Source organism: Macaca mulatta, chromosome 4, assembly GCF_049350105.2.
Source record: "Macaca mulatta isolate MMU2019108-1 chromosome 4, T2T-MMU8v2.0, whole genome shotgun sequence".
Classification (NCBI taxonomy): domain Eukaryota; kingdom Metazoa; phylum Chordata; class Mammalia; order Primates; family Cercopithecidae; genus Macaca; species Macaca mulatta.
The window spans coordinates 169,450,734-169,469,826 of record NC_133409.1 but is presented as its reverse complement, the minus strand read 5'-3'; the positions used below and the strand labels follow the sequence as shown (position 1 = coordinate 169,469,826).

The following is a 19,093-nucleotide window of genomic DNA, read 5'->3' as shown; positions in this document are numbered from 1 at the left end:
AGCCTCCCAAGTATGGGACTACAGCCGCATGCCACCACGCCTGGCTAATTTTTGTATTTTTAGTAGGGATGGGGTTTCACCCTGTTGGCCAGGATGGTCTCGATCTCTTGACCTCCTCATTCGCCCGCCTCGGCCTCCCAAAGTGCTGGAATTACAGGCGTGAGCCACAGCACCCAGATGACTGGCTTCTTTTATTTAGCATGTTTTCAAGGTTCATCCATGCAGCAGGTGCACCGTCACTATAGATTTATATGTAATAATGTCTTCCAGAAAAATACTCCCGCCCATGTAGAATAGTACATAGACAGAATAGGTACTTTATGAAAACAATAGGAAAACATTTCTATTAACTTGCAAAAGGTATTTTCAATCTAGAAATTGCTTAAAAGCTAAATGTATACAATATAAATTTCTATTCTCAATAGCACAGCTTTGGTCTACATTAGATCTCTTCTAATAAAAATGACTATACAAATAATGTATCCACAAAAAGTAGATTTCAAGTCAGTGCCCAGAATTCAAAAACAACGCCATTTAAAACGAGAACAGTTACTATAACAAAAGTCTTTAAAAAGCAACAGCCTTCAATGTTTTTTAGTATGTTCACAGAACTGTGCAACTATCATAATTTAATTGTATAATTAAATCCCAAACTGAATTAGTTATATTTAATGTCATTTCTCAAACTGGTGAGGTAAGCTGAGGAAAAAGACTATTTTGAAAAAAATCTAAGGTTTTCAAAGCTGTATAAACACTTATGTTCCATAACAGGTGCAGAACAATATAGGTAAACTGGATTTTCTGCAAATATACTTTCTCTCAGGATTCAATGGTATGGGTAGCTTGTGAGAGATCCCAGATGTAGAAGACAAATATATCAACGCTTCCTTGATGCTTCCTTTAAAAGAAAAGTGATATGAAGCCTGTGGAAGTCCCAGAAGATCTACAGTATTAAAAATGAAAACTACTATACTAAAAGGAAACCTAAAACCACCACCGTAACCACTGTTACAAGGAAGTTGCACATGATCACTGGCTACCTGAGGGAGAAAACATAACTGGTGATTCAAAAGAGGGAGAGAAAATAATCAACATGTCTACAACCAACCAAGCTTTTCCCAAATGATCACCTCTATCTATGAACAAGAAAATGAAAGCTAACAACAACAAAAGCTCACACTGACTAGTTGGTTTCACATGCTTAGTGCCGCAACAGAAAAAAATAAAAAAATAAAAAAAGTCACTAAACCCTTTACCCAACTCTAAATGAAACTTACAGCATTCTCACCAGAGTCTCTTACCTGTTAAAGACCAAATCAACCCACCAACCAGAATCTGCCCCTACACACTCTGCCTGTCCCCACAATGCTCTTCTCAAAAGCCCATCCCCTCAATTACACACCTGTCTACCTCTTTCTATGCTACATCTACTTTTTTTCTATGTTACATCAACATTTTCGTCAGCATGCTCAATCTCCTAATTTTTTTTTTCTGCTGCCCCCACTTCCACCACCAGCTACTACTCCATTTCTTTACTCCTCACTGTGGCCAAAGTCCTCCAGAGTTATCCACTGTCTACAATTCACCTCTTCCTAAAATCCATTACAATCAGGATGTCTCCATCCCACAGCTGCAACTTTCTTGTCCAGGTCACCAGTGACCTCTACTCTGCTACGTACAATGGTCAATTCTCAGACCTTACATAATTTTCAGATCCAATCCATTAGCCAATTCTCTTGGTTTTCAGTTGGATTTTTAAAAGAATCGTATTTTTTGTTATTATTATTTTGGGATTTTTAAAAATTTAACTCTTTAATCCATCTAGAACTTACTTTACACTCTGTCCTAACAATATCTACATATTTAAAAAAATAATAATAAAGACTTATTCCATCACTATTTACTAAATAATGTGGCAGGGTTTTTTTTGTTGTTTTTTGTTTTTTTGGTAGAGGTGAGATCTCATTATATTGCCCAAAGTGGTGTTGAACTCCTGGCCTCAAGCAGTCCTCCCACCTCAGACTCCCAGATCTAAACAATGCTTCTTCATGAGTACTTTTGATTGGTAGGGTTCAAATATTCCTTGGCTTAAAATTATTTTCTATTATAATTTTGATTTGTTTTTTCCTAGGATTTTCTTAACGGATATAATCTACAGATTTGGTATCTATTCTCTACTTCTGAATCTTCCACCATCTCTCTCAAAACATCTCTGAAAATTGGAATGCGTTTTATAATTGATGACACCTTACTATGGTCAGGCAGCTGTCACAATACAGCTGTCACTGCCTGCACAGGAGCAATTTGTTAAGGAATGAGCTCACTGAAAAGTTCTTGGGACTGAATTGCTTTTCCTGATGAAATTTTCATTTTCGTGATATTGATTAATATCATGAAAGTGACAGCATCAAATGTGCACGATGGAATAATCCGCAGCTTGGAGATTAATCCCAGAGACATAACACGGAAATCTTAAAAAATGTTCTCGATGACAGAGAAGATAGTATCACAAAGAAAATCATGGGCATCAGCCTGGGCAACCTGGCGAAACCCCATCTCTACCCAGCATACCAGTCGGGCATGCTGGTGTGCGCTGGTGGTCCCAGCTACTTGGGAGTCTGAAATAGGAGGATCCCTCAAGCCTGGGAGGCAGAGGTTGCAGTGAGCCAAGATCACATCACTGCGCTCCAACCTGGGTGACAGAGTGAGATCAAAGAAAATCATGGCATCCACTCTAAAAAAAAAAACTGATTTAAAAGGTTAGAGTCTGAATATGAAATTTTAGGAATACCTTAATCAATTTATATTGCTTATTTCATCCTTTTTTAGGTATGCAACACCTAAAAACAGACACAGATTAAAAATCTACATTTAAATAAACCTAAGAGATCATTGAGTATAAGATAAAAATGCTAAGTGATAAGGGAGGCATTATGTCAGAGTTAGCTTTTTTCCCCCTTGGTGTCATAGATGATGCAGATTACAACAGACAGTGACTTGGCTTTGGTAAATAAGATCTGTGAAATCAAACCACTACTGAAGAGAGTTACTGTCATCCCTTGCTTAAATTTCTGCAATAGTCTTCTCACAGGTCCCCTTGCTTCTACCCTTACTCCCATATAACTTTATTTATTTATTTATTTTTTGAGGCAGAGTCTCGCTCTTTCGTCACCCAGGCTGGAGTGCAGTGGCACAATCTTGGCTCACTGCTAGCTCCACCTCCCAGGTTTATGCCATTCTCCTGCCTCAGCCTCCCGAGTAGCTGGGACTATAGGCGCCAACCACCACGCCCAGCTAATTTTTTGTTTTTTTTTTGTTTTTTTTAGTAGAGACGGGGTTTCATGGTGTTAGCCAGGATGGTCTCGATCTCCTGACCTCGTTATCAGTCCACCTCAGCCTCCCAAAGTGCTGGGATTACAGGCGTGAGCCACTGCGCCCAGCCTAGTCTATTTTTCAACTAAGCAATCACAGTGATCCTGTAAAAACTGAAGTCATATCATGACAAATACAAGTCTGCAATGTCTTTGTATTTCACTCAGAGTAAATGTCCAAGCCCTCCCAATGGCTTGCCCAGGTCTAGATGGTCTATTAATAGCTTACCCCCACCCCATCATTATCTCTGATCATCTACTACTACACATGCTCTGCCCTCCTCACTCCTCTCTCCCACACTTCAGACCCTTCTTCAAACAAGCCATGTGTGCTCCTGCCTAAGCACCTTTTCCCTAACTTCCCTCTGCCTGGAAAGCTCTTGCTCTACATATACACTTGGCAGACTCCCTCACTCCTCCAAAGCCTTAGCTCAAGTCTCACCTTGAGCAAAGGGGAGCAACTTGAACAACCTTATGTCCTACCATTGGTATTCCCATTCTCTTTTTTTCCCCTTTCTTTCCAAAGTATACTTAACACCCTTAAAATATGTTCTACTTTATTTGTTTTTCATGTACTGCTTATTCTCTAACTTTCACAGCTTGAATACTATAAAGTCCAAGAGGGCAGAGACCTTTACTACCTGTTTTGTTGACTCATATATTCCAAGCACTTAACCTGCCACACGGTAGGCCTCTATATAGCTTGGATGAATAAATAATTAGAACTGCTATACAGCTTTCTGCTGAAAAGTCCAAGGAAATACATTTCAAATGAATGAATGGTGACATTTAAAAAGATACCTGAGAATCAATTCTGATTTATTTTCCTTTATACAATGAATCCAGCGCAAGTTGGAGCTTGATTTCTGAGGGTCTACACCCAAGGTGGTTAGAGAAAAGACCTCTTCTTTGCATGTCATATGAACTTAATAAATATCAATAAGACTCTATTTTAAACTTTCTAAATATGCCCAGTATCAGTTCTTTATACTTCCTTTAATTAAAAATAGAAAATTGCCTTTAAAAAAAGTCTTACCGGTAGGTCAGTGAAAGCAATACCTAAAAAGAAAAAAAAAAGTGGCATTAGAAACTGTTTTTCAAAGCAGACTATACTGACAAGCTGAACTTCTAACTAAAAGGAAACAAATGGCAAAAGAAAAAACATTAAAGCCTAAATAAAAAATAATAAGACTAATTTTTCATCAATAACACTACCATATGTCTGGGTGAATGAATGCTGTTCCCCTTCAAGATAATCAGCCTTGCTAGTCATACACAAATTTTATTTCTGAGATGTTGCCATTGTCTCCAGGATTTTTGAAATACTTTTAGATATATCTTCAAAGCTACATTAGAAAACACATTAAGAAAGTTGGTTGCAAAACAGTCACAGTTTATTTTTTACCCCCAAGTTGCCATTTGTAGCCTCATCGTTTAATAATTATCATCTAGATTTAGCTTTTAAGTAATTTTAGGTGGAAGGAAAGGAGTTTTTCTGTTATAAAAGGCAAACAAGAGAAAATACAGTATATTTTTGCTTCTTTAAAAAATGTTTCTTATGAAAGTAAATTCTTTAACTTATGATTTACTCGTGGGAAAAATCAATTCCTCCTTCAAAGGATAAAGGATTTTGCACAGTTGAGAATTTCTCTTGAATACCTTTTCACAGTAATTACAACAGTCACGTTCTAGATACAACTTGAGCAATGGCAATATCATTGTAACAAGTCTACTGTCAACCCAACCTGACAATTTAACGACCTCCTTTCAAATATTCAAATACACAACTTAGCTGAAAATAAGATAATAAAGTATTTCTGTAGATATATTTTTAAAGATTTAGCGCTAGAATAATGGGAGAGCAGTATTGGTGAGTCAGTCAGTTGATCTCAATTCTTCCAGTCTAAAACAAAATCAAAACCAAACCAGCACCACTGTTTCTACAGTCTTGATTACTATCTTAAAACCGAGGGAATTTCCATTAAATTATTTTTAAGGTCTCTTCCTACTTGACATTTTATTCTTCTATGATTGTGCTGTACTAACAGAAACCATCTAACTATTTATTAAGATAATAAAGTTAAAAGACAAACTGAATATAAATTTTACACTTTTAAAATAATGTGTAAAAATAATGTTTTGTAGTTAGTAGAGCCCTGTTTTCACGATTTTTAAAAACTAGTAAATTCATGGTGGCTTCTTAAAAGGAAAGCAAAGTTAGGGTTCCTGTTTCCCCCATATAAAACATTATCATTACATTTAACTTCATTAATAACACAGACAGCAAAGTACTATCAGCCCAAATAAAAAATTTACCCCCAAAATTTCACAAAAGTAAAAAGAATACAGAAAGCAACAGAGAATAAATATTTTAATATACTATATACATATTTCTAATATTTTTTCATAAGCTAATCAATTATTTTTCTCAAAGATGTCTAGTTATAATGAAGACTGTATATTCTATCCTTAGCAAAAATCCTTTGTGTCTGTAATTACTGAAATCTTCACTTTACCAAAAACTCTAATGAAAAATTCAAAATTAATTCCAAAGGTTAACATTTTTTAACACTGCCAAATAAAGTTACCACACGTTTTTGCTCAGACCATGAAAAGATGCCACTTTAACAAGATGATGTAACTATTTGAATTTTACATAGAAAGCAATTTTCTATATTCATAATTTCCTGATTTGTCAGGTTTTTTGAAAAGTGATCTTCAATTGGTGAATGTTATTCAATAAAACAAAGTAAAAAATTATCAAATTAAGTTAACCTATATACTGCAATGTTTTTCTCTTATTTTCTTAAATAAAACCTTTCTATTTTTCTTTATATAGTAAGCAAATATATATTCTGAAAGTCTTCCATGAGACAGAAACTAAAGATGTATCAGGTTTTGGGTACAGATTATCCATTTAGGAAGTACAAAGGAATAGTAACTAAATATTTAACAGTATTTTATCTTCTAAGATGTCAAATCCAGACCAGAGGTAGGCAAAGCTTTCCTACAAAGGACTACTAATATGTTCTGCTTTCCAGGCCATATGGTCTTTAACACAAATACCCAACTCTCCCATTGTAACAGGAAAGCAATCATGAACAATATATGTAAGTGGGTGTGGCTGGTTTCTAATGAAATTTTATTTTAAAATACACAGGAGGCTAACTTGGCCATAGCTTGTAGACTCCTATTCTAGAGAAGTCATTTCCGCTCATCAATGTTTTACCAGTGGATCCCAGGAACCTAGCTCAGGGCTGACAAACAATGATACTAAATAACATTTAATGATTATTCACTAGATGCCAGAACTGTGCACATACTAAGCAGTTTACTCTAACAACCTTAGTGAGATAGGTATTACAGTGATCCTAATTGACAAAGTGAGAAAACTAAGGCAAAGAAATGTTAAGTACTTTATATATGGTTACATGGCATAAGCCAGGAGTCAAACCCATGCAAGTCTGACTAAAGAACTGTTATTAACCATTGTTATACCACCTCTCTATGTGTTTAATATTTATTAAATTTAAGAATGAATAATGCCAAACATTCAGGTTTACTTAAAATGTGGTCTGGGCGCAGTGGCTCACGCCTGTAATGCCAACACTTTGGAAGGCTGAGGCGGGTGTATCACTTGAGGTCAGAAGTTCAAGACCAACCTAGACAACATGGTGAAACCCCATTTCCACTAAAAATACAAACATTAGCTAGGGGTGATGGTGCGCCTATAATCTCAGCTATTCAGGAGGTTGGGGAAGGAGAATTGCTTGAAACTAGGAGGTGGAGGTTCTGAGCTGAGATCGCATCGCTGTACTCCTGCCTTGGCGACAGAAGGAGACTGTCTCAAAACTAAATTAATTAATTAATTAAAATTTATAATGTGACTCCATTATTAGGTGCATCTTTTTAAAGACACATCACACATTTCAAAAAATAGCTTTCTCAGCCAAGAGAAAAATTTAATTTAAATCTTTGTGAAAACAGGGAACAAATAAAATCATATCACCTGTGATTGTCTTATCTCCCAAAATGAAATTTCTTCTCTGGAAAGTTTTCAAAGTTTATGTTAAAGAGATTGTGGTTTTTTAAAAGTGTATTCTTTGGTTTTTGAGCCAAAGATCATACCTAAAACCAGATTTCTCCGGATTCAAAACTTCAAACATCTTAAGCAGTCAAGCCAACTAAGATTATATGATCAGTCAGAATAGCAACAACAAATAAATTCAAGAGGACTGTATTGTTCTTGGAAACCAGGTGGCTACAACAATGAAATCACACACAAATATACATAATTTGCTTGGGGTCCTTAACATTATTGTACTAGTGAGAAAAGGATCTGTTGTGGACTTGAGAAAAACTTTCAAGTCAGATAATACAGAAGGACTTCAGAATTAAAATCAGTAATCAGAAATAGAAATGTTAAGCTAAATATGAAAAAAGTTAACTTTATATCAGAAATACATTGAAACACTTTGAAAAGAGTACTGCCAGTGCAGCCAGAAATTCAGAATTTTCTATTATACTGTGAAATAACAGAAAAAACAGCTTTTGTGTTAAAGAACATCTATTATATGTCTAAGCATACTACTTTAAGTCTAATTTCTAAATACTATTTATAAGCAGAGTTTCTGCCTTCTAGGGTTACTTAGTTTATGCTTCTTTTCGTTTTACCTCATTAAAAATAATTTGAGTCAAAGATTTTTCCAGCAGTAAAATGTGAAATCCTTTTTTATGAAACAAAAAGCATCAGTGTCACTATCCTTTATACTTTCTATAGTTAAAAAAAAAAAAAAAAAAACTTCTAAGAAAAAGGAATATAATGACCACATACAACTTCAAATTTGAAGTGCTATGAGTAAATGAATATTCCACTGAAAATCTTAATTTACTATTAGTCTTACAATGTATGGGTTTCAAGTTGTCCATAACCTATTTTATTTTCAGAAGTTTTTTTATTCTCAGAAGTTTTGTCACTGTTTGCTTAATTCTGCTCCCTTCCATAGAACAAACTTGTATTTACCAACTTAGCCATCTTTGTTAGCAGATCTGACCTTTGAGTGTGTTGATGCCCTTCATATGCTTGTGGCATCAAGCTTTCCCTTCCTTTGTTACTATTCCCCACACTATCCTAACAACTGACTGCTCCTTTTTCTTAGCACCTGTTACTTAGAAAATTAGATTATACTGTGTAGCGTTTTTTTTAAAGCAGAAAACTCGTGGCATTTCTATTTCCAGAATAAATATCTCAGTGTAGGGATTATTTCTACAGTAACTCCTATACATATATGTATCATATAGATGGCCTTCACAGAATATAAATATTCACCATTTCCTCAGCTTTTATCTGGGGAAAAAGGAAGAAATCATTTTCAGAGGCATCTATCTATAAAGGAGAATCACATAATAAATACAACCACCATCCTGGAAGTATAATAATCTCAGTATTTGGTTATTTTGCATGCAACATATTATCTCAGTACCTAAACTATGTCCATTCTTGGTGTAAAAGCAGGTATTGTTGATAAGATTAACACAACAGCCAATGACATCACCAGTAGTGAAAGTTGGTCCATAAGGTTGTCCAGTTCCGGAAGAACAAAACGAATGTCCATCATCCCCATGGTAACCATATGAATGTTTATCCCAACCTATGGAGAAAGTTCCGGCATATTTACAATGAAAAGTAAGGTTCCTCTGTACTAGGTTTATTCACTAAGATTATGATAAATCAGAACAGTACAAGATAATATAAAAGTGAAATTTCCAATGTACATTTAAATTCTTAACAATTACAAAATTTATTCTATATTAAAATACTGTTTACAAATTTAAGAAAAATAGCTACACAGAACACTAAAATATTAAACAGAGAGAATCCCTACCAGAAAAAACCAACATAAATGCTAACCCACAGGAGGACACATTTTCTGTGCATATTCGTTTTGCTAATATACTAAAAATAATTTTGCTTTGATTTAAAGAAACACACACACGTTTCATATAACATAAAGAGATTACATCCTATTCAACCACCGCAAGTTTCTCAAGGCTGTGATCCAAATATAAAAGCCAAACAAGGTGTGGTCTTACCAAACTACAAATATGTTTATATCATCATTAAGAGATTTTTACCTGATCATTTACTTCTATAAGGAGTTTTCAAATAATAAAAACCTCAAACCCTCTTTCAAGTATAATTTTAAGCAAAAGGGTACAAAGAAAGTATGTCAAGGTAACATATCTGATTACAATCAGATGCAACTACATTGTCTTGGTTTGTTTCTTTCAGGCACTTCATGTAGTTTTACATTGATAGTTTTGCCTTGTACTTCAAAAAGTCTTGCCAAAATTAATTTTTAACTTTGGCAAAGAGAGTATTAAAAGACACAATTTAAGAATCACTTCCCTCTGATAAGTGGTGCTGGGAAACAGGTCTGCCATCTCTATTCATCTCTTCCTGAGTTTACTTTAAGTATTAGTCGATATTCCCAGAACATTAAACAACTGAAGATGGGTTAAAAGTAAAAAATGTGATGGGTAGCCAATATAACCAGCCACATTAAAATATTTAAAGTAGTTGATATTACTATGTACTAAAACTTAAAAATATCAAAATACAAAAAAAGCATGACATATATACTATATGTTTTACTAAACAGTGTGAAATTTAAATTTATTAAAAACCACTCACAGGCCGGACACGGTGGCTCATGCCTGTAATCCTAACGGTTTGGGAGGCGGAGGTAGGTGGATCACCTGAGGTCAGGGGCTCCAGACCAGCCTGGCCAACATGGTGAAACCCCATCTCTACTAAAAATCCAAAAATTAGCTGGGGCTGGTGACGCATGCCTGTAATCCCAGCTACTCGGGAGGCTGAGGCAGGAAAACTGCCTGATCCCAGGACGCAGAGGTTGCAGTGGGCCAAAACTGCACCACCGCCATCCAACCTGGGTGACACAGTGAGACTCTGTCTTAAAAAAAAAAAAAAAAAAAAAAAAAAAATCCCACACAGCTTTCACTTAAAATTCATGATATTGATGATTAAAAACACAGTAAATCAGTATCTTTAAATATTATAATTTCTTACTTGAAAATTTTAACCAGAAAGAGCTACTCATAAGACATAATACTGTAATTCAATTACAAGTGTACCTGGTAGTCTATTCATGTTCACACCTTGAGCAGAAAGACCAATTCCCATGTAACTGTTGGCGGGGGTGAGGGGAGAGAAGAAAAGGACATTATTATAGTCATATATGTATAAATTACCAAACACTCTGAAACAATATCAGAACCAAGCCCAAGGTCGAACTCCTAAGGTAGCTACAAAAATTTTATTACAATTTATTACGTAACAACAATGGGCAATATTAAGTACCAATAATACTCAGACTTCACAGCAAACTCATACGGTAATAATTCATAAATACACAAAGCATTAATACACAGCTATGCACTCTACTGACACCTATAAAAAATATCTCCAATTTATTTACAGATAAATGTTTGGGATTAAGATTTCTCACAAAAAAGCACAGAGGCATTGTGGAAAGAAAAAAAATGTTAAGGAAACAAATATGTTTCCCAAGGGGCACAGTAAAAATTTAGACCATGAACGCACGCACGCGCACACACACACACACACACACACACAGAAATATGGATTCTCATTTGGAAAAAATTTCAAACTCACATAAAAATATCTTAATAAAATTACCCCAAGGTATGTATTTTCTATACTGGCTTTCTAAAACTGAGCAAATTGACAAAATCTACCTAAACAGAGGGTTCTTTATTATCAATTTATAAAATTAGAACAAAATAATCTCCACACAATACACAAGGAAAGATTATTAAGGTATTCAGTCATTTTTCAAATGCTTATAAAACATTAACAAAACCTGATAAAGATAGTTCAAAGGAAGAAAACATAACACAATACACTTGTAAATATGAACACAAAAAGAAAAACAAAATAAAAAGCAAACTGAATCCAGTTTGTTAAAAGGATAATTGACCATTATTGTTATCAAGGTTTTAAATGGCATTTGATAAAATTCAGCCACCATTCCTAATAAGAACTCCAATAAAATAAGAATAAAAGGAAATTATTTAACTATGAGACTTTTCCCCCAAATACAGCAAGCAAGATATTCAACAGTAAAACACACTGAAGGCATTTCCACTAAAATCAAGAGATGCCTATAATTGTTAAATACTGTTTTAGGGGCTTTAGAAAACTTAATAAAAAAAAAACTAAATGATATTAAAAGTAAAAGATACAAAAGTACCTTTATTTGTAGTGGGTATGATTACATACATAGAAAACCACAGAATCTACCAAAACCTTTTACAATTATTCAGGCATTTTGGCAAAGTGACTACATATAAGAGGAACATTTTAATATTTCTTCTAGTACAGCCAGCTGGACAGCCACAATAACTACAGAAAACATAAAACAGGAATAAGGTTCTCAAGGAAGGCTCAAAATTACATATTAAAAGCTGTATATAAATGGATATAGTAAAGATCTGGATAACTTGAGAGCATAAAAATGGCAGTCTTTCAGATAGGCACACAGGCTCACAGCTGGAATCCCAGCACTTTCAGAGACTGAAGCAGGAGGATCTTTTGAGCCCAAGAATTGAAGACCAGCCTGGGCAACACTGGGAGACCTTGTCTCAAAAAAAAAAAAAAAACAAAACCATCAGTTGTGTGTGGTGGTGCGCACCTGTGGTCCTAGCTATGTGTGAGGCTGAAGTGGGAGGATTGCTTGACTCCAGGAGGTTGAGGCTGCAGTGAGCCGTGAATAATCACACTACTGCATTCCACCCTGAGTGACAGACCAGGACTCTGTCACTCAGACTGGAGTGCAAAAACAAAAAAGGAGGACAACCTTTCTAAAATGATGTATACATACATTTATACATTTCAATACCTATTCCAACAGAAGTTTTAAAACTGAGCAAAATTATTTCAAAGTTCATATGGAAAAACACATAATTTTGATCAAAAGACAAAATTTTAAAAAAGAAAACTCAGTTTTCCCTACCAGAAATTAAAACACATAGTTAATTAGATTCAGAAGAGCAATATTACTACTACGAGCATATGCCAAGTGAGACACGAGTGACAAAACATTAGGAAACAACATATAGATGTCTAGTCAAGAAGGCTCATTAAGTTTGTATTTTGATTCAGCCCCTTTGCTACAAGTACAATATAAAATGTAAGTATTATATTTTATTTAAAAAGTCTAAGTCATAAGACAATGAGAAGAAACACAAGGCTGTGAATGGGGATATAAGCTATGGACCTGCAAAGCTCTGAGTCCATGAGCACTTAACAGTGGATCAAAGTTCCCCCTCCTCTGGGTAAACAAGGACTAAAAATGTTCCATAAGAGTATCAACTATGTTTACTGCTTAAAGCCCAAGGTTGGAACAGGCTTCTCCTCTTGAAAGGAGGCTAAGAATATACTGATATCACCTGCTGCCTAAGCTAGAGCTTATTTGACATTGTGGTGTAGTTAAGGGGAAAGAGAGAGGAGAAACCTCTTAATCAGGATCTAAACCAGTTAGTTATTGAATGGATCCATTACAGAATCTGCAATACTCTCAACATCATGCTGAAGCAAGAACCTGGAAACTCTAATACAAACCTAGTTTTGGATTAGGAGGAATGAACTAAAAAGCAAGTACAAACTGTAAGAAAGAAAACAAACAAGAGAAAAAGATAGATGAGCAAAATGAAGAAAAATGTTAAACTTCCCAATCAAAATAAGGTTGCAAGGGCAAAATTCTAAAATATAAGATCAACAAATCTGACACAACAGGCATGTAGAAAAAAATGAGAAAAAAGAAAAAGACCAATAAAATAAATGACTGGAACATGAATTCATTCTAGATGATATCACTCAATGGATAGTATGATTTTAAAAAAACATAAAAATAAGTATACTTAGGAATATACTAAAAGAAAAAAAAACATAATCACTAAGATGTAAGGACAGTGGTGTACCAGTATTTGTTGAAATAATTTAGATAATAATTTTCCAGAACTGAAAAACATGTTGCTGAATTGAAAATATACACAACATACTGAGGAAGATAAAAATTAAGTCACACATAAGACATGCTGTAGAACATCAATCACGGTCATAATCTTAAAAGCTACCAGAAAGAAAAGTAGATTACCTAGCAAGGAATGGCAATTAGACTGACTGCAGACTTCTCCCCAGCAACAACTGATGACAAAAAACAATGACACAGTATGTTCAAAGTATTGAAAGTAAAGTAACTGTCTACCTAGAACTTAGTTCCCAGGTAATGCAGCAAGAATGAGGGAAAAATAAGGTATTTTAAAACACATAAAAGCTAATGGTTTACTATACACAGACTGTCCCAAAAGAACTATCTGAGGACATACTTTAGCAGCAGGGAGACAAGTGAAAATAGAAGAAAGGCATGGACAAGGAAACGATCAGCACAGAAAATGACAAAATATATCACTAAAAGTCATTATTGATTTAAAAAACACTATTCAGAGTTTTAAAATCAATCATCATACATAATGTGCTAGGACACAATTACCTGACACATAAACAAAAAATATCCATGTTCAAAAGAAAGGACAAACAGGGAATGACCCTGAGACAATCCAGATGTGAGAATCAGCAGACAAAAAAATTTAAACCAGGTACTGTTACAATGCACAAGATGTAGGGAGAAATACTCTTGCTTTGAATGAAAGGAAATTCCAGAAAAGAAAAAGAATCAATAAAAAGGAACTACTATGGTCTGAATGTGTGTGTCCCCCAAAATTCTTATGTTGAAACCCAGTCCCTAATGTGGTGGTATTATGTGGTGGGACCTCTGGGAGGTCATGAGGGCTGCACCCTCAGGAATGGGATTTTTGCCCTTATAAAAGAGGCATGAGAAGGCCTGTTTGCCCCTTCTGCCATGTAAGGACACACAGACGTCACATAGGTGTTTTCTATGAAGCAGAGATTTCTCACCAGAAACTGAATCTGCTGGAGCCTTTTAATCTTGGACTTCCCAGTCTCCAGAACTGTGAGCAATAAATGTATGCTGTTTATATAATAAATTACCCAGCCTAAGGTGTTTTGTTACAGGCGCCCAAACAAAAACAAGAACCAAATAGAAATCCTGGAGCTGAAAACTGTATGGAATAAATATTTCTGATGTACTTAATGGTGGACTGAAGATGGCAAAATAAATAGTAACATGAAAACAGATCTTATCTAAAGGACAGAGAAAAAAAGATAAGGGTACTGGGGGTAAGAGTCCTTGGAACAGTACCAAAATACATGTAACCAATCCCAAGGAGAAACAGAATAGGACAGAAAAAAAATTGAAAATAATTCCCCAAATTTGGTAAAAGAAAAAAACGTATAGATTCAAGAAGCTCAGCAAACATTAATTAAATAAAAAGAAAAACACACTTAGGCACAAATCACGACTGAACTGCTGAAAACTAACAAAAAAGAAAAAAAATATGCAGAAAACAGCTAGAGAAAAATGACATATTACTTTCACAGGAACAATGAGTTGAATTTCCACTGACTTATTAGAAAATATGAAGGCCAGAAGACAGTGGAATGAAATCTTTAAAAGTGCTAAAAAGAAAAAAAAAAAACCAAAAGCCTGCCATATGCAAAATGTCTTTCAAGAAAAATATTCTTAATAAAAATGAAACAAAAACATTCTCAGATAAAAACATAATGTGTTGCCAGCAAACCTACACTTAAAAAAATGCTCTTAATTTGCCTAAAACATGACTCTTTAAAGCAAAAGTGGTAACACGTATTGTGTAGTTTATAACATATATAGATGTAATACATACGACAATTACAGCAAGGAGGACAGGAGGAAGTGACAAATGTAGAAATGCAAGTTTCTATATTTTACATAAAATGGGTCACTATTAATTCGCAACAGGTTATGAAAAATATATATTAAAATCTAGAATAATCGCTAAAAAGAGCAGAGACATAGTTTAAAGGTCAGTAAATAAAAAGAAATTGTAATCATGTATCAAAATAACATATGATTACTAGACAGTGTTTAACCCAAGAACACAAGATTGGTTTAACATTCAAAACCAATCAATGTATTTTACTATATGAGGGGAAAACTCCTATCATGAAATAGCTGCAGTAAAAACACCTGATACAATTTAACACCATTCAAAATAAATACTCTTAGCAAACTAACAAGGGAACTTCCCCAACCTGTATCTATAAAAACCCTACAATTAACATGCTTAATAGTGAAATACTCAACACTATTCTCCGAAAACCAACAAAAAAGCAAGAAGGCCAGTGCTCACTACTCCTACTCAACACTATACTACAAATCCTAGCCATTTCAACACGGCAAAAAAAGAGAAATAAAATGCATAAAAATTAAAAAGAAATAAAGCTGGCTCTATGTACAGATGATTGTTTATAAAGAAAATCCTAAGGAATCTACAAAATAACTGGAATAAGTGAATTTAAGAAGGTTGCAGGATACAAAGTTAATTACAAAGTCCACTGTATTTGGCAAGAAATACTAGAAAAACAAAATATTGAAAACCAATTCTATCTAAAACAGCATCAGAAAACATAAAACACTGAACAAAAGACATGCAGGCCTCTCTACTCAAAATTACCAAACATCATTTTGGGAAATTTTAAAAGACATAAATAAATGGCAAAACATATCATGTCTACGTACTGGGCACCTCAGCTACTATTCTCTTTAAACTGATCACAGACTCAACGCAATGTAAAGCATAACCACAATAGGCTTTTCTTTTATTTTTTTAATCGGAAAAGCTGATTCTAAAGTGTATATAGAAGCTGATTAATGAATGTAAATATACAGCTTAATAGAAGAAACAAGACCTAGTGTTAGATAGATCAGTAAGATGACTATAGTTGACAATATTCTATTGCACATTTCAAAATAGCTAGAAGAGAATACGCCAAATGTTTCCAGCATAAAGACAAATATTTAAGGTAATAGATACCCCCAATACTCCGATTTTATCTTTACAATTATATGAATGTATTAAATTATCACTGTACGCCCAAGACATGGACACCTATTAGGCAGCTATAAAAAATTAAAATTAAGTAAGTAAAATTTACATGGAAATGTGAAGGATCTAAAACATTCTGAAAAACTTGGAAAGTTGTAGAATTTACACAATCTGACTTCAAAACATAGCATGGGCTGAGTAATCTACACAGTATGGTACTGACTTAAGGATCAACAAACAGATCAATGCGACAGATTAAGGAGTCTAGAAAGAGACCCACATTCATAGTCATTTAATATTTTACAAAAGTGCCTAGACAGTCCAAAGGAGGAAGGAAAGTCATGTGAACAAATAATAATAAGATAACTGACATCCACGTGGAAAAAAGTGAGCCTTAATCTCTATCTCACACAATACACAAAAATCAAATGAAGAGGCCAGGCGCAGTGCTCACGCCTGTAATCCCAGCACTTTGGGAGGCTGAGACGGGCAGATCACGAGGTCAGGAGATCAAGACCATCCTGGTTAACACAGTGAAACCCCATCTCTACTAAAAATACAAAAATAAGCCGGGCGTGGTGGCGGGCGCCTGTAGTCCCAGCTACTCGGGAGGCTGAGGCAGGAGAATGGCGTGAACCCAGGAGGCAGAGCTTGCAGTGAGCGGAGATCGCGCCACTGCACTCCAGCCTGGGTGACGAGCAAGAAAGACTCCATCTCTTAAAAAAAAAAAAAAAAATCAAATAAAGATGAATCACAGTCCTAAATATAAATGTTAAAAACTATAAAGCTTCTACAAGAAAACATGTAAAACTATCTTAATGACTTGAGGATAAGGCAAAGATTTATTAGGACACAAAAAGGAAGACCCATAAAAGAGTAAACTCATAAATAAAACTTTAGCAAAATTTAAAACTTCTCAACAAAAGACATAGATGATTCAATTTTCAAAAATGAACAAAAGATCTGAATAGATATTTCACAAAATAAGATACTGCAAATAGCCAACAAGCACATGAAAAAGTGCTCCAAATTGTCAGTCATCAGGAAAATGCAAATTAAAACCACACTGAGATACAACTGCATACCTGCCAGAATAGGTAAAATTTATAAAACCAACACGTCAGTTGCCAAGCATATGGCACAATAGGAATTTTCATATATTTTTGGTAGGAATTTAAAACAATAAAACCTCTTTGAAACAAAGACTGGCAGTTACTCATAGGACTCAACACCTGCCTACCTTATGACCCAGCAATATCACTCATAAGAAAAATGAAGATTTGTCTACCAAAAAAATTCGTACAAATAGGTTCACGGCAGATTTCTTCACAATAGTGAAAAACGTGAAACAGCCTGGGTATCCATCAACAAGTGAACAGATACACAAATTGTGGTATATTCTACTCAACAACAAAAACAATTACTGATAAACACAAATGAATCTATCTCAAAAATGTCATGTTGACTCAAGGAAGCTTTACATACAAGAAGAGCATATGCCATATAATTCCTTTTATATGAAATTTTGCAACAGGAAAAACCAATCTATGGTAGCAAACAAGTCAAAACAATGGCTGCCTCTGAAAGGGTGGGTCAAGGGCCTAACTAGGAAGGAGCATGAGGGAACATTTCTGGGAATGATCATGTTCTATACTTTATGATAGAGTTTTGCATTTCATAGGCGTACCCATCTGCAAAACTTATCAAAGAGTACACTTAAGATATGTGCATTTCACCAAATGTAAACTGTACCCCACACACACACACAGAAAGAGAAGTAAGCTGACATCAAACTCAAGTTATTGATATACAGGCTGTAGTGATTGGGGGGAAGTATACCTACACTGAAATGCATCAAAGGTTAAGATGGATCAACTGATGAAAAGAGGAATAAAGAGATACCGTATAAAACAATTATAGTCAGGTCTGCTATATCATGACATACGAGTTTCAAAAAAATCACCACATTATACAAAATCATGCAATAAAAGCTGCAAGATTTACAAAGAAAATGGGGTTAGGAGCACAGCATGCAAAAACGTTGTCAATAACACATTTTTGAAAAGATAAGAACACAATAAAAACAATTTTACACCTATTCAATTATTAAGGACTAGACCAGGCACAGTGGCTCATGCCTGTAATCCTAGCACTTTGGGAGGCCATGGTGAGAGGAGCGCTCGAGTCCAGGAGTTCAAGACCAGCCTGGGCAACACAGTGGAACTTCATCTCTCCAAAAAAAAAAAAAAAAAAAAAAAGATTAGCATGGTGGTGCACTGCCTATAGTCCCAGCTACTTGGGAGGATCACTTGAGCCTGAGAGGTCGAGGCTGCAGTAAGATGTGATGGCACTGGGTGACACAGACCTTGTCTCAAAACAACAAAATTGTTACAGAAGAGATACTACAAGAAAGTGAGTATTTTACCTTGAAAAACACCTAAGTTTATACTTGGGAAATGGGTGTCATAAGAGTTACCACTTGTGAGTTATAGTAAAGTGATGAAAGGAGGGTTATCTGACAGAGGGAAATTTGTAACGCCAGGTGTGGCTGGCTGTGGCTCGTAACTCACAGTAAACTGAATATGAAGGCTGTCTGACATACAAAAACAAACTCAACCCAATAATAACAGACAGGCAAAATTTATGTGAACAAGAAATTTATTACTGTGGTA

At 34.9% G+C, this 19,093-nt stretch overlaps 1 protein-coding gene across 1 annotated transcript in view; it reads right to left on the bottom strand.

Annotated features, from left to right (window-relative positions):
* Positions 1 to 19,093, bottom strand: part of RANBP9 (RAN binding protein 9) — a 96,268-nt gene that overhangs the window by 28,755 nt on the left and 48,420 nt on the right. The window contains exons 3-5 of the mRNA XM_015135575.3: positions 10,527 to 10,579; positions 8,855 to 9,022; positions 4,408 to 4,430 (exon numbers count right to left, since the gene is read on the bottom strand). Of these exons, the coding sequence (XP_014991061.2) occupies positions 4,408 to 4,430; positions 8,855 to 9,022; positions 10,527 to 10,579 (244 nt within the window). The remainder of the gene's footprint in view (positions 1 to 4,407; positions 4,431 to 8,854; positions 9,023 to 10,526; positions 10,580 to 19,093) is intronic.